General features: G+C 40.8%; 1 protein-coding gene and 1 long non-coding RNA gene across 5 annotated transcripts; one reads left to right on the top strand and one right to left on the bottom strand.

Moving 5' to 3' along the window:
* The first annotated feature begins 1,155 nt into the window (after positions 1–1,155).
* LOC105916436 (cytochrome b-245 heavy chain) lies at positions 1,156–13,222 on the top strand. Its single transcript, XM_012850967.3, has 13 exons — positions 1,156–1,253; positions 1,710–1,802; positions 3,388–3,498; positions 3,597–3,681; positions 3,985–4,133; positions 6,889–7,070; positions 8,638–8,770; positions 8,847–8,939; positions 10,161–10,414; positions 11,804–11,966; positions 12,474–12,620; positions 12,705–12,829; positions 12,917–13,222. Exons 1-13 carry the CDS (start codon positions 1,209–1,211, stop codon positions 13,032–13,034), a joined length of 1,698 nt encoding a protein of 565 aa, XP_012706421.1. The 5' UTR covers positions 1,156–1,208; the 3' UTR covers positions 13,035–13,222.
* On the bottom strand, positions 4,127–7,587 carry LOC110366745. 4 transcript variants are annotated; one of them, XR_004928132.1, is made up of 5 exons: positions 7,561–7,587; positions 7,252–7,307; positions 6,897–7,064; positions 5,172–5,262; positions 4,127–4,257 (listed from the first exon to the last, which is right to left on the bottom strand). It is a non-coding gene; the product is annotated as an uncharacterized LOC110366745 (long non-coding RNA). The 4 variants fall into 4 exon arrangements; XR_002426946.2 differs by having other exon boundaries at positions 5,172–5,248; XR_004928131.1 differs by having other exon boundaries at positions 5,172–5,248; positions 7,252–7,293.
* Positions 13,223–13,855: the final 633 nt, after the last annotated feature.

The following is a 13,855-nucleotide window of genomic DNA, read 5'->3' as shown; positions in this document are numbered from 1 at the left end:
CCTATGGAGGAATCTTGACCCCCTCTTCTTTGCACAATTGTTTTGATTCAGCCACACTGCAGGGTTTTCCAGGACAAACGGCCTCCTTCAGCGTCCCAAGCAGATTTAGGTGCGGCCTTTGACTAGACCACTCTAGGACCTAAAATCTACTGCAGACAGAACACCTCAAAGCGTTGTGACACAATTTTACCCGAGTTATTTAAACTTCCTGGGTCTCCATATGCTCCTGGATAAAAGGTTCTTTTTAAAAACCGCTCGCCCGCCATATTGTTTTTGTTGTTTTCTACTTTATTTGAGATTTTTATCACAAATAAAGATTCTTGTGATTGAGAATCGACTACTCCATCTTGTTTTGTAAACAAATGGCAGGATACGGGCTTCTCTGGCGGTTTTGCTGGTTTGGCTTTTGGTTTCTTATTACCGCCACCCGCTGGACTGGAGGTGTAGTGCAGATTGTGTTTTTTTAATTTTTTTTACAACTTCCCCATACCTTGTTAGGCTGATTTAAAATGATTTTTACAGGCCTTGCAGAGCATTGGAGACAGAAAGCACTCAAATTACCCAGAATTTGTCTTACCAGGATGTGAAAATAGAAAAAAAAAAAACACATTTGCGGTGTTTAAATCCCGGGACTTTCAGCGCTTTCTGCTAATATCAAAGATGCTATGAAGTGGGGTCAAAATTACCCTTTTAATGGTTCTTGCAGGCATGGTGGAAAATTTAACTTTACAACTTTAGCGCATCAAGGCCTGCTATAGATGGAAAAACTCTTCCATTAAAAGACGATAATTAGCTCATTTCATTTGTTTGCAGCTTGATTTTTTTTTTCCCCCAAGTGGCAAAAAAAATGTCACAACTAAATATTAGGAACTAAATATTTCATCATTTCACAGCTTGATCCTCACAGCTTTTAGTCCAGGACAAAAAAGGCCCACATAGTATTTAAATATGGAAAATGAAATCCAGTCTACCTGAGAGGTTTATCAAGGTTGTTTGTTTAGTCAAGAGGTCTAAAGAGGTCTTGATATAAAGACTGCGACTTTCTGAATGATGAACTCTTGGGCCATCAAGCTGTGAAAGGAAGCAGCCACTTCCTCTTTGTCTCTGAACTGAGAGTATAAAATGAGAGGAGGGCTCTCAGCGCTCCTCATTCCCCTCCATCACGGTTTCACATCAGCAATCTCTCCTTTCAGAGCCTCCTGCTCATCATGGGCAACTTTGTCGCCAACGAGGGACTCTCCATCTTTGTTATTGTGAGTAAACTCATTATCGCCTTAACTTCAGGGTTTGTTGATCATCTATATATTATCTAGACTTTAATCTTTGAAGAAGCGACTCCGATTTTATTTGGATTGCATTACTTTTGATGTTCTGCTGCCAATTCTGTATAATTTAAAAAGAGGAATTCAATAAAAAATGTAGTTTGTTTTAAAATAGATTGCTCCATTTAAGCGTCCAGGAAGAAAACAAGGCTTGTTGGACGTTGTTTGGGTCAAAAGCTGACAGAAAATTAAAACTTTAAGATTAAGCCGAACCGCATGGATGCAAAACTAAGATGTAAACTTCTCCTCTGGTCCAAAGATGTTTGATATTTGGCAAAAAATGAAGTTTACCTTTTAAAATTCAACAGTTTGCATGATTTTCCACCGTCTATTCTGTATTTTTGGTAATTTTCTTTGATTTTTGGGCTCTGACCTGACTTTTTTCAGCTGGTATGGCTGGGAATCAACGCCTTCCTGTTCGTCCATTTCTACATGGCCTTCCTGGTGGACCGCTGGTTCTACACAAGGGTGCTGCTCGGGGTAAGTCCCTAAAAAAAAAAACACCTGGACCAGGTGAGCTTGAAAGCGTTGGCTGACAGAAAAACAAATCTCTTTTTTTATACGTTGAATGAGTCAAAAAGCAGGCCGTCTTTTTCGTTTCCTCATATCGCAGCAGCTGCCTGAGGTTCTCAACCTCATCAGCGACCTGCGAGCCCACCCACGTCTTCCACTTCTTCCTCTTTTACGAAACTGCTCATCTGTAGAGACGCAGCCGCGTTGGAGACATTTAATTCGAAATAGGACACTAAGTCGTGTTCGGAATTTAAAATTTCCTCTAATTTGAGGTTTTCTGTGATTCATTTAAAGTATTCGTCTCCCGGGATGCGACAGCTGCACGACGTACAGCTACACACTGCAAAAACGGATCTAAAAAGAAGTAAAATGTTCTTAAAATTAGTGTATTTGTCCTTAATTTGAGCAGGTAAATAACATTATCTGCCAATGGAATGAGTATTTTGACCCCTAAAATAAGATAATTGGACATCCTGCACTTGAAATAAGACGATGGAGATGAGTTGTTCCTGTTTAAAGTGCAAAAATCTTATTCATTTGGGAAATCATCTTATTTATCTGCTGAAATCAAAGACAAATACACTCATTTTAAGATCATTTTTACTTCTTTTTAGATCCGTTTTTGCAGTGCAGAAACATTTAGAAGCAAGAACTGGACAAGTTTGACTATATCGGGTTTCTTCTAAGCACCACAGGGTTAAGCATATTTATACAGCCTCAACTATGATTGCATGCAATTTAATTTGAATTCCAAAAAAAGGATAACAAAAAAAAAAAAAAAAGGACTTTTTTCGAAGTTTGAAGACGTTTCGCTTCCCATCCGGAAAGCTTTCTCAATTCAAATGTCTGGAGTAATGTGGAGATCAAAGCTTTGTATTATTGCCCAAAAAGGCCTTTGTTATGGCTTGTTCACATTTTGGACAAAGAAGACAGATATGTTAAGAGAGAAAAAACAACTTTAAACAGAGGAGGAGGTTTGATTCCTGCCAATTTTCACCTCAATCCTCACCTCCATGCAGGTTAGCCAGGCCAACAATGAGCCTAACGACTCCCCATTGCTAAGAGGTTGACTTCTTTCAGTTTAATTTGCATGTTATCTAAACCATAACAAGGCCTTTTTGGGCAATAATATAAAGCTTGGAGCTCCACACTACTCTAAACTTTTGCATTGGAAGCGAAACATCTTCAAACTTCAGAGAAAAGTCCAGTTTGTTTGTTTTTTTACTTTTTTTTTGGACTAATCATGACCTGGATGACTGAGAATCTTCACCAGCTTGGTATTTGAATAAACATCTGAACTTCAGCCACATTTCTGCAGCCATTAATGAGCTTATGGCTGAATATACAGTCATTGAAATTAGCTGCATCCCCGGCAGCCCATTCAGGTCTTGGCTGGTGCAAACATCTGTCTGCCTCTGTGCAAACTATCAGAAACTAGAGGGAAGTGAGGATGAAGCGCAGGTCTGAGCTGCGGTCACAGCCGGCAGCACACCTGGTTTTATCCGCCGCCTAAGGGAAACGCCGTTCACACGATCTCTTTCTGTCCCTGCAGCACGCCTTGTCCTGGGCCAGAGCTCCCGCCGCCTGCCTCAACTTCAACTGCATGCTGGTGCTGCTGCCGGTCTGCAGGAACCTGCTGTCCTTCCTGCGAGGCACCATCCAGGTGGGAGATGGTTAAAGACGCTCAGCCTTTCAGGCTCCAGTCGGTCCGATTTGCCCGGCGATCACGGTGGATTCTGTTTGTCTGTGTTTCCTCCTCAGTGCTGCAGCCGGACGGCGGCTCGGCAGCTCGACCGAAACCTCACGTTCCACAAACTGGTGGCGTACATGATCGCCTTCCATACAGGTACGGTTCTGACTGAAGGCACTGATAATGGGCTTATTTTTCAGTGTTTTTAGCAATAAAGATGCATTTTATTATTCCTATATCCACATTTTATTCTATTTGGTTGAGGAAAAACAAAACAAGAGGAGACCGAATACACGACCATGAGGAACTCCGATAAAAAAAAACAAATGATGCAAACTAAACTTTCTCAAAGATGCTTCAATTCATTCATTTTAATTCTGAATATAAACAGACATTTCAAAGGTCATAATGTATATTTATATGACTTATTTATGGAGGTTTGTGTTGTTTTTTTTGCAGCGGTACACATTATCGCACACTTGTTCAACTTTGAGTTCTTCATGGACGCTCAGCTGAATCGCAACAGCAGCCATCTGCCCTTCATCCTGTCTGAGATCGGCTCCGGGGACAACGCCTCCTTCCTGAACCCCATCAGGAGCAACGAGACGGTGAGTCCCCGAGGAACAAAAAAAAAAAAAACTGCTTTTTGTTTGTTGTTGAGAAACGGGGGGCAACCTGGCAGATTTCCAGTGTTGCCAATTCTTGTGAAATCCTAACGGTCGGCTGCTCAGTCTGTTGTCAAAGAGAAACAATACAGAAGTAATCCCAGGGAATACTTCCTCTTTAAAAGTCAGTAAGCAGACTTTTTTTTTTTTTACTTTCTCTCATTATTTATTTGAAAAGCAGTGACACATTAATGACAAATGCATCTTTCTTGTCATCGGAACATATGATGGGTTAGTCATGGCTTAAATATGGAAACAAACTTTAATATTGTTCCCAGAATGCTCCTTGGGTTTTAATCGCACACTGCAAAAAGAGAACTAAAAATAAGTACAATTTTCTTAAAATGACTCTATTTGCCCTTGATTTGAGCAGGTAAATAAGATTATCTGTCAATGGAATGAGTATTTCCACCCCTAAAATAAGATAATTAGATAAACTGAACTTTAAATAAGATGACGGACATAAGTTGTTCCTATTTTAAGTGCAAAATCTTATTCCATTGGCAAAAAGTCTTATTTACCTGCTCAAATCAAGGACAAATAGACTCATTTTAAGAAAATTTTACTTATTTTTAGTTCTATTTTTGCAGTGCAGCGCTACGGTTGCATTGCTGTTTTCTGCACTGCAAAAACGGAACTAAAAATAAGTAATATTTTCTTGAAATGAGTGTATCTGTCCTTATTTCGAGCAGCTAAATAAGATGATCTGCCAATTGAATAAGATTTTTGCACTTAAAATAGGAACAATCATCTTATTTCAAGTGCAGTATGCCTAATTATCTTATTTTAGGGGTCAAAAGACTCATTCCATTGGCAAATAATCTTATTTACCTGCCCAGATCAAGGACAAAAATCCAAATTTTAAGAACATTTTACTTATTTTTAGGTCTGTTTTTGCAGTGTGTGAGGTAGTTTCTGCCATATCTGCACACTTTACAGCTGAGGTTTACTAATATCCACGGTTTTGCACATCAGACGTACCTTAAATTGCGTGAATATGGTCTTGCAGCCATATACACCAGCAACGTGAGCTCTATCAAACTCCACCAAGCGCTGCACTGCAAAAAGGGAACTAAAAATAAGTAAAGATGTCTTGAAATTAGTGTATTTTTCCTTGATTTGAGCAGGTAGATAAGACTATTTGCCAATAGAATGAGATTTCTGCACTTAAAATAGGAACAATTCATCTCTAAAATAACATAATTAGACATCTTGCACATGAAATAAGACGATGGAGATGAATGGTTCCTATTTTAAGTGCAAAAATCTTATTCCATTGGCAAATAGTCTTATTTACCTGCTCTAATCAAGGAAAATTACAATGATTTCAAGAAAATTTCACTTACTTTTAGTTCTGTTTTTGCAGTGTGTTAATAGAGACTGAGGCACCTACACAGATGAAGCCTCCTCCTTTGTCCTCTGCCGCTCGTCCAGACTTCAAAATTAAATCCTCAACATCTCCATCTGTGGTGGCCATAGGGAACAGAGTACATGCAAACAAATGATGAAGTAGTAACAAACCCAGAGCCAAAGACTGGGATCTAATCTCAGGGAATTATCTATCCCTACGGTTCCCAAAGCTCGTGTCGAGGCCTCACTGTGAGTTATAAAACACTAAATGTGGGGTCTAGACATCTAAATAGGGGGAAAAGCCGTGTTCAGGTTGTTGAAGTTGTTTTCAAACTTGTAGCAGTGACGGATGGAGTCACAGCTCTCTGCCATGAGCCACAAAGGTCAGCGACTTTCCCACTGAACGCCTCTGAAGAGTCTTCAAATCATCACAGACTCTTTAAACTGAGCTGCTAATGAATCTTTGTTCATTTCCAAACCTCAAGTCCTCAGTCCACCACAAATCCACACATTCTCCCCCCCCACACACCATCACATCCAACCAATGCCTTTCTTCTCTGAACGCAGACATTTACCAGATGCCGCGGGCTTTTCGCGATGTTGTCAAACACGGATGACGAAATCCACAAATCTTTTTGTTATTGAGTCGCTAAGCTTCAGTTCCCCTCTCTGAAAACTCTCCACTTTTGAACTTGAGAAGGACTCGGACGCGCTTTATTGACCGACAATCCACTGAGATGTTATTTCAAGGCTTTAGGGTGTTCAGAAAACATTTTTGGTTTCATCAAACCCTAAACCAGCAGGCATCTCCTAGAAATAATAATGAATGTAAGGTAAACTTGGGCTCATACGAATGGGCTTTGACCCACAAACCTTTAATAATAAAGCCTATATTGTCAAACAGTTGCCATCTGTGTCTATTCAGACTGAACAGATGAGTTTTTCTCTCTTTATGTGTCTGCTGAACTCATCCTGGGGTCAGTTTAAGGACCTCCAGTGGTGAAGCTGCTCCATAACAGAGCCTCGACCATCTTTGGTTTCCGGTTTTTGGTTTCGAGTGTGAAGTCAGATTCCTTATTAGCATTAACCGCTGTGACAAAACGCATTCCTTAATGTCCGTCTTAAAAAGAGCAGGAAGAGGAACTGCGTTGTGACTCAACAGCGTTTGGTAAATAAGGGAAGTTGGTCAACAGCTTTGACCGACAGGGGGAGGATGGTTACAGTGGAAATAAATCAGGAACTGTGGTGCAAACCCCACAACATGCAGACCGACTGGACTTTATAAGGTAAAAACACCAGAAACACTAATAATAACAATAATAATAAAAATGTCTGTGTGTTGGTGCAGAGCCCCACCATCGTCATGTTCACCACCATCGCCGGGCTGACGGGCGTGGCCATCACGCTGGCCCTCATCCTCATCATCACTTCGTCCATGGAGGTCATCCGCAGGTCGTACTTCGAGGTCTTCTGGTACACGCACCATCTCTTCATCGTCTTCTTCATCGGCCTGGTCTTCCACGGCTACGGGTGAGAACTTTTCTAGGTCTAAGAAGTGGTTTTCACTCCCTAAGACGGTTTGGTGCCACCAGAGTTTGGACTGTAACCCATCAGAATCAAGCAAAGAAACAAAAGTCAAACCGGACTTTGATGGTAGCTGGTTTGGTTTGGTCCAAATGACGATGGGGAAGATCTCAGATTGGAGTCTCACCTTAGTTTTGAGGGTAAAAACGTCTTGGTTTTAGCTTATTCACTGCAAAAAGGGAACTTAAAGTGAGTAAAATTTTCTTAAAATTAGTGTATTTTTCCTTGATTTGAGAAGCTAAATAAGATTATTTGCCAATGGAATGAGAATTTCCAGCCTTAAAATAGGATAATTAGATATCCTGCACTTGAATTAAGATGATAGAGATGAATTGTTCTTATTTTAAGTACAAAAATCTTATTCCATTGGCAGATAGAATGATTTACCAGCTTAAATCGAAGAAAAATATACTAATTTCAAGAGGATTTTACCTACTTTTAGTTCCCTTTTTGCAGTGTTTGAGACTGAACTCTTCCGGACTTTAATTGGACTTCCCAAGCCAGGTTACCAAGGACCCAGTTTAGTGCACCTTCAGATGTGCCTGACTGAAATAGTTCAATTAACTCATAAGCAAGGCCTAAAGTTCTGTAAACAGCTGTAGCCGACCCAGTGGAACATCTACCGCATGCACACACTGCAAAAACAGAACAAAAATAAGTAATTTTTTTCTTGAAATTAGTGTATTTGTACTTGATTTGAGCAGGTAAATAAGATAATTTGCCAATGGAATAAGATTTTTGCACTTAAAATGGGAAGAACTCATCTCCATCATCTTATTTCAAGTGCAGGATGTCTAATTATCTTATTTTAGGGGTAAAAATACTCATTCCATTGGCAGATAATCTTATTTACCTGCTCAAATCAAGGATAAATACACTAACTTTAAGAAAATTTGACTTATTTTTAGTTCTGTTTTTGCAGTGAAGGCTTTGGGTTTGTTGAGGACGGCAAAGACTGAGATGCTGCACCAGAAGAGAGGAAGTAAAGCTAATTTAGGGTTTCAGGACAGCCATGTACATGTTTACCTCTTCCAGCTCTTTATGTGAACCAGTTCCCATCCTGAGGTCTTTCTGGTTGTTGGGTCATTGAACCGTTTTTACCGTCCACCAATTAAAGGTGTGTGACCTCGACACGCCCCATTGGACAAAGATCCCTTTGATCAAGCTTTAATCACGACGACAGTTGGGTTTAGATAGTTTGGACTTATTTCTGCTTTGAGAAGACTGTGGAGGACCTTGGACTGAGTGGAAAACTCTTACCGGATCTTTACTTTGCAGCTTTTTGGTAACGTTTGAATCCAAATCGCTACTTTTTACAATCTAAATCTAAAATAAATGAGAATTAACGGTGCAGAGAGCAGGATCAGCAACATTTATTTCAGAATAAACAGGTTTTAAGCATCGTTACCCTGATCTTATGGCTACACTCTTCGTACATTTTGGTTACGTTTCTTTAACCTGTACATGTTTTTTTTGACGGGTCCATGTTTCCCCTCGGTGTTTCTGACTGCAGACGAATCGTGCGAGGACAGACGCCGCTCAGCCTGCAGACCAACAGTCCCAACGTCTGCGCCAGCAGCTTCGAGGACTGGGGTAAAAACGAGTCGGGCTGTGCCGTGCCCGTGTTCGCAGGAAACCCGCCGGGGGTGAGAAGGCGCTGAGCAACTTCCTGTCGGTCTTTAATTTTCACGTTTCATGACTGACACCTCTGGCTTTCCTCAGACGTGGAAGTGGGTGCTGGGCCCCATGATCCTGTACGTGTGCGAGAGGCTCGTGCGCATCTATCGGTCCCATCAGAAAGTGGTCATCACCAAGGTGCGTTCCTCCTCTTCCTCCTCGGCTTTTCTAGCAGTTTCTGATTTATCCCGCCTCAACAAAGAAAATCAGGCCCAGATCATGACACTGCCACCGCCGTGTTGTACTGTATACTTTTCTTCTGGCAACTTGTGATGAATCAGACCAGAACATTAGGGAAACACAACCAGAACATGTTGGAAGCTCCTTCACACTGCAAAAAGGGAACTAAAAATAAGTAAAATGTTCTTAAAATTAGTATATATTTCCTTGATTTCAGCAGCTAAATAAGACTATTTGCCAATGGAATGAGAATTTCTACCCCTAAAATAAGATAATTAGACATCCTGCACTTGGAATAAGGTGATGGAGATGAATTGTTCTTATTTTAAGTGCATAAATCTTATTCCATTGGCAAATAATCTGATTTACCAGCTCAAATAAATGAAAAATACGCAAATTACAAGAGGATTTTACCTACTTTTGAGTTCTCTTTTTGCAGTGCACACTGCAAAAAGAGAACTAAAAATATGTAACATTTTCTTGAAATGAATGTATTTGCCCTTGATTTGAGCAGGTAAATAAGATTATCTGCCAATGGAATGAGTATTTTTACCCCTAAAATAAGATAATTAGACATTCTGCACTTGAAATAAGATGATTGAGATGAGTTGTTCCTATTTTAAGTGCAAAAATCTTATTCCATTGGCAAATAGTCCTATTCACCTGCTCAAATCAAGGAATAATAGTTTAATTTCAAGAAGAAATGTCTTATTTTTAGGTCTATTTTTGCAGTGAAGTGTAGCTGCTGGCCTCATGATAGCCTCAGTCACCCATTTAATCACAAAGACCTGACATTTACACTGCAAAAAGGGAACTAAAAGTAGGTAAAATCTTCTTGAAATTGTGGTATTTTTCCTTTATTTGAGCAGCTAAATAAGACTATTCGCCAATGGGATGAGTATTTTTACCCCTAAAATAAGATAATTAGATATCCTGCACTTGAAATAAGATGATGGAGATTAATTTTTCTTATTTTAAGTGCAAAACTCTTATTCAATTGGCAAATAGTCTTATTTAGCTGCTCAAATCAGGGAAAAATACCACAATTTCAAGAAAGTTTTACTTACTTTTTTCCCTTTTTGCAGTGTACCTGCACTTTTTAGACCCACTCTGTGCTCAAAACGCCTTTTCTTCCTATCGTTCATAAACACATGACCCAACTCTTCATCTGGTCCACAGGTGGTGATGCATCCCTCCAAGACCCTGGAGCTGCAGATGAAGAAGAAAGGCTTCGCCATGGAGGTGGGACAGTACGTCTTCATCCAGTGTCCGTCCGTCTCCAGACTGGAGTGGCACCCCTTCACCCTGACCTCCGCCCCGGAGGAGGACTACTTCAGCGCCCACATCCGCATCGTGGGAGACTGGACCCAGGCGCTGTACGAGGCCTGCGGAGGAGACAAGCCGGAGCAGCAGGAGGCCTGGAAATTACCCAAGTATGAAGCTGGGGGAAAATGGGCTGGTATCAAAGCAAACGCTATGAAACCACTTCGGCTTTGATTGCTGCTCCACTGATCAAACCCGGCTTTGTGAGGCTGACAAAAGGAGCTGTGGGTGGGTTATTGTATATTTCTGTCTCTTCCGTCTCATTTCTAAAACGAGCTGGAAGCCGTAGAAACCATAGAAACGCTGCAGCTACAACAACACCACCGTCCAACGCTGAAGGTTGGAGCTTTCTCCTTCCCTTCAGAGCAAATAATGAAAGAGCGTTAATACCTGCTGCCTTGAGGAAATTCACTAGATTTCTATTATAAGCTTCCATCGCACCACAACTAAAGCTTCACTCTTGATTAAAAATCCCCCAAAACATCGAGTAGTTGAGACAAGACGTTTGTATTTTCCTCTTTTGAACTGACATGTGGAGAATATCACTGTTAAAGACACAAAGTGCAGGAAATCCTGCCAGTATTTACGAGCGGCTAGCCGATCAGACTGAATCAAATTAGTTTTCACTCTAATCTATCAAGCTGCTTTGGATATTTTTAAAGTTTTCTACTTTATACATTAATTAATTTAAAATAAAATCATCTCCAACAGGCTCAGCCAACGCTGATGTTAAAAGCATTCCCAGGCCTCCATAAACTGACCAATAGGGCGAAAGCAGGAAGTAGGCGTGTCCTAAAGAGACACGTGCTTAAAAAAAAAGTGGTATTTTCTTCTGCATAGTGGTATTTGTTCTGCATATAGGTTGATTTCATTTCTACTTTTTAAAGAATGCCAGAATAAGACCAATACATCTGTGATAAAGTTTATCCCATAAATGCTTTAGTGATTCATGGCCTATTTTTTTTAAATTGGGAAAGATTTTAGGCTGGGTATTATTTTTAAAGCCTTTCTGATGAGTTTTTTTTTAAGTCCTAAATTTACAGTATATGTAACAAAGGACAAATCTTCAACAACAAGAGAAAATTGAAAGTAAGAAAACTATTGAACTGCAGCGGTATATATATATATATATATATATATATATATATATATATATATATATATATATATATATATATATAGTGTGTGTGTGTGTGTTTAATGGGAGTCAATGGGGGAAAAAGTGACTAAGGAGCACAGAGTTCTCTATTTAGTTTAAAAAGTGTTTTAAAGACTTGATGAGTGGGGGAAAAAAAACAAATTCACTCCAAAATACAAAACTTGATCAACTTTTCGGTTATTTACGTTAACATAAGCTAATCACATGTTCAGGATCATCATTTCTTCAAACCAAAACTATTAAAAGCTGAGAAGCTGTGCAGCAAAAAACGAACTTTATAAAAAAAAAATGACGACTATCTGTCTATAACCTGCTTTTTATTGCCTTTGTTGGTGCTCAGGGTGGCCATAGACGGCCCGTTTGGTACGGCCAGTGAGGACGTGTTCCGCTACGAGGTGGTGATGCTGGTGGGAGCAGGAATCGGAGTGACTCCCTTCGCCTCCATCCTCAAATCCGTGTGGTACAAACACATCCAGAACAACCAGGACGTCTTCACCAAGAAGGTGGGTTCTGCTGCGGGGGAACCAAAACTCTGCTGATGACCTGCTTTAGATGAGAAGAGACCAGAGCGATCATATTTAAATGTTGGAAAAATAAACACACTTCAAAGCTTGCAGTTGATGTAGCTTTTCAGAATGCTAACAAATCTTTGGTTCAAAAAGAAGCTAAATCTGTTTTTAAAAATGTATCATAGAAATAGATTAGTAAAAACGTTGAATCATTCAAAAAACGGGGCTCAGATTCCACGAGTTTATCCAGTTAAACTTGCTGGTTGGAGCAGATCAGGCCAGCCAATGACAGCAGAGAGTCTCTCGTAATTTGGGGGAGGGGCTATAAAGTGGCCCCTCCCCCAAAAAAACGTTTGTTTTTTGGTAAACCAGACACTTTAACTTCTCCTCATAGGTCCTCGTTATCTTCTTAGCGTAACGTGAGGCTTTAGCAGAACCTCTTTCAGGTGTGCTTCCCTGGTTCTGTTCTAAGAGCCGACCAGAACCTCTGTTCTATTGCAGATCTACTTCTACTGGCTGTGTCCCGAGACTCAGGCCTTCGAGTGGTTCGCCGACCTGCTGCAGTCCCTGGAGCGCCAGATGGCGGACAAAGACATGGCCGACTTCCTCAGCTACAACATCTACCTGACCCGCTGGAAGGAGACGGAGGTAAAACCAGGCAGAACATTACGACCAACGTTTAACGTCTGAAAGTGAAGCCCGTTGCTGAAGCCCCTCCCCCTTCTCGTTCAGGCGGCTCATTTCCGCGTCCACCACGAGGCGGAGAACGACCCGATCACAGGGCTCAAACAGAAGACGCTGTACGGGAAGCCGAACTGGGACAACGAGTTCAGCAACATCGCACTGAAGCACCCCAGGTGAGGCTGGTTTGCAGCTGCAGGCGAGGTTAGAGGTTCAATTCTTCTGAAGCATTGAGCACCAACGTTGTGCCTCTGGTCCTGCAGATCAAAGGTTGGCGTGTTCCTGTGTGGTCCACCTCAGCTGGGGAAGTCTCTGGAGACGCAGTGCCTGTCTCACTCCGAGGCCGACGTCAAGTTCATCTTCAACAAGGAGAACTTCTGAGAGGCTCCTGCAGACCGCAGGCGTGTCGCAAACACGTTGCTTCAACTCGACCAGCAAAGAAATCCTGCCGCTCTGCTGCTGCTGCTTCTCCTTTGGGCTCGTTTCAAAACTTCCTTCTTCTTCTTCTTCTTCTTCTTTCCTCTAGGTTGAGTTTTTCTCAGAGCTGGAAGCAGAAGTGATCTTCCAGGTTCGAATGGCGCTCGAGAAACACGCCAACGCTTCTGCTGCGCCGTTGGAAACAGAATAAAGAGAGGCTTTTATTCTGAAAAGCTCGTATGGTTTAATGCTGCAGCTCATAGCCTGAAAAAGCCTGTAAATAATGTTAATATTTTCAGAAAAAAAAGCTTGAATTTTGCTTTTCAAAATAAAAGCAGGTGTCATGTTGATGTTTTCTGGGTAAACTTGAAGCTTTGTGGATTTTTTTTTTTCTGCTACATTAAGATGTTTTTTTTTTTACTATATATTTACTCCTAGACCAAACAAATCATTTTAAATCCAAATTTATTTAAAGCTTTTGTCCAGCGGTAATTCTGAAGAATTGTAGAAACGATTGTTTGCTTTGTGCACCGAGCTAATCTCTGTTAATAAAACGGATCTTTAAGCATTAATTGTGTTTCTGTCGCAGTTTTTCCACCTGAACGCAGAACCTTCCTGAGGTGAAGGAATCCGACCAGAACACGGAGAACTTGACCCACGACGGAAATGTTCTCCTTTTATATCTGCAGGCATTACCTTAGCAAACATTTATTGCCACATCAACGACACGACTTTTTCTTTTTATATCAAATAAAGTTTGTGCAGAAAGTCTTTAATGCGTTCAG

The sequence above is a fragment of the Fundulus heteroclitus genome, chromosome 24, assembly GCF_011125445.2.
Source record: "Fundulus heteroclitus isolate FHET01 chromosome 24, MU-UCD_Fhet_4.1, whole genome shotgun sequence".
In the NCBI taxonomy this organism is placed as follows: Eukaryota; Metazoa; Chordata; class Actinopteri; order Cyprinodontiformes; family Fundulidae; genus Fundulus; species Fundulus heteroclitus.
Note: the sequence above shows the minus strand (reverse complement) of the source record. Positions and strands in the feature narration are given on the sequence as shown.

Excerpts from the sequence above, each read along its gene's own strand:
- LOC105916436 (XM_012850967.3), top strand. The coding sequence starts at position 1,209 with ATGGGCAACTTTGTCGCCAACGAGGGACTCTCCATCTTTGTTATT. Across the intron at positions 7,071-8,637 it reads CTGGTCTTCCACGGCTACGG|ACGAATCGTGCGAGGACAGA; the intron begins GTGAGAACTTTT and ends TTCTGACTGCAG. Across the intron at positions 12,621-12,704 it reads CCCGCTGGAAGGAGACGGAG|GCGGCTCATTTCCGCGTCCA; the intron begins GTAAAACCAGGC and ends CTTCTCGTTCAG.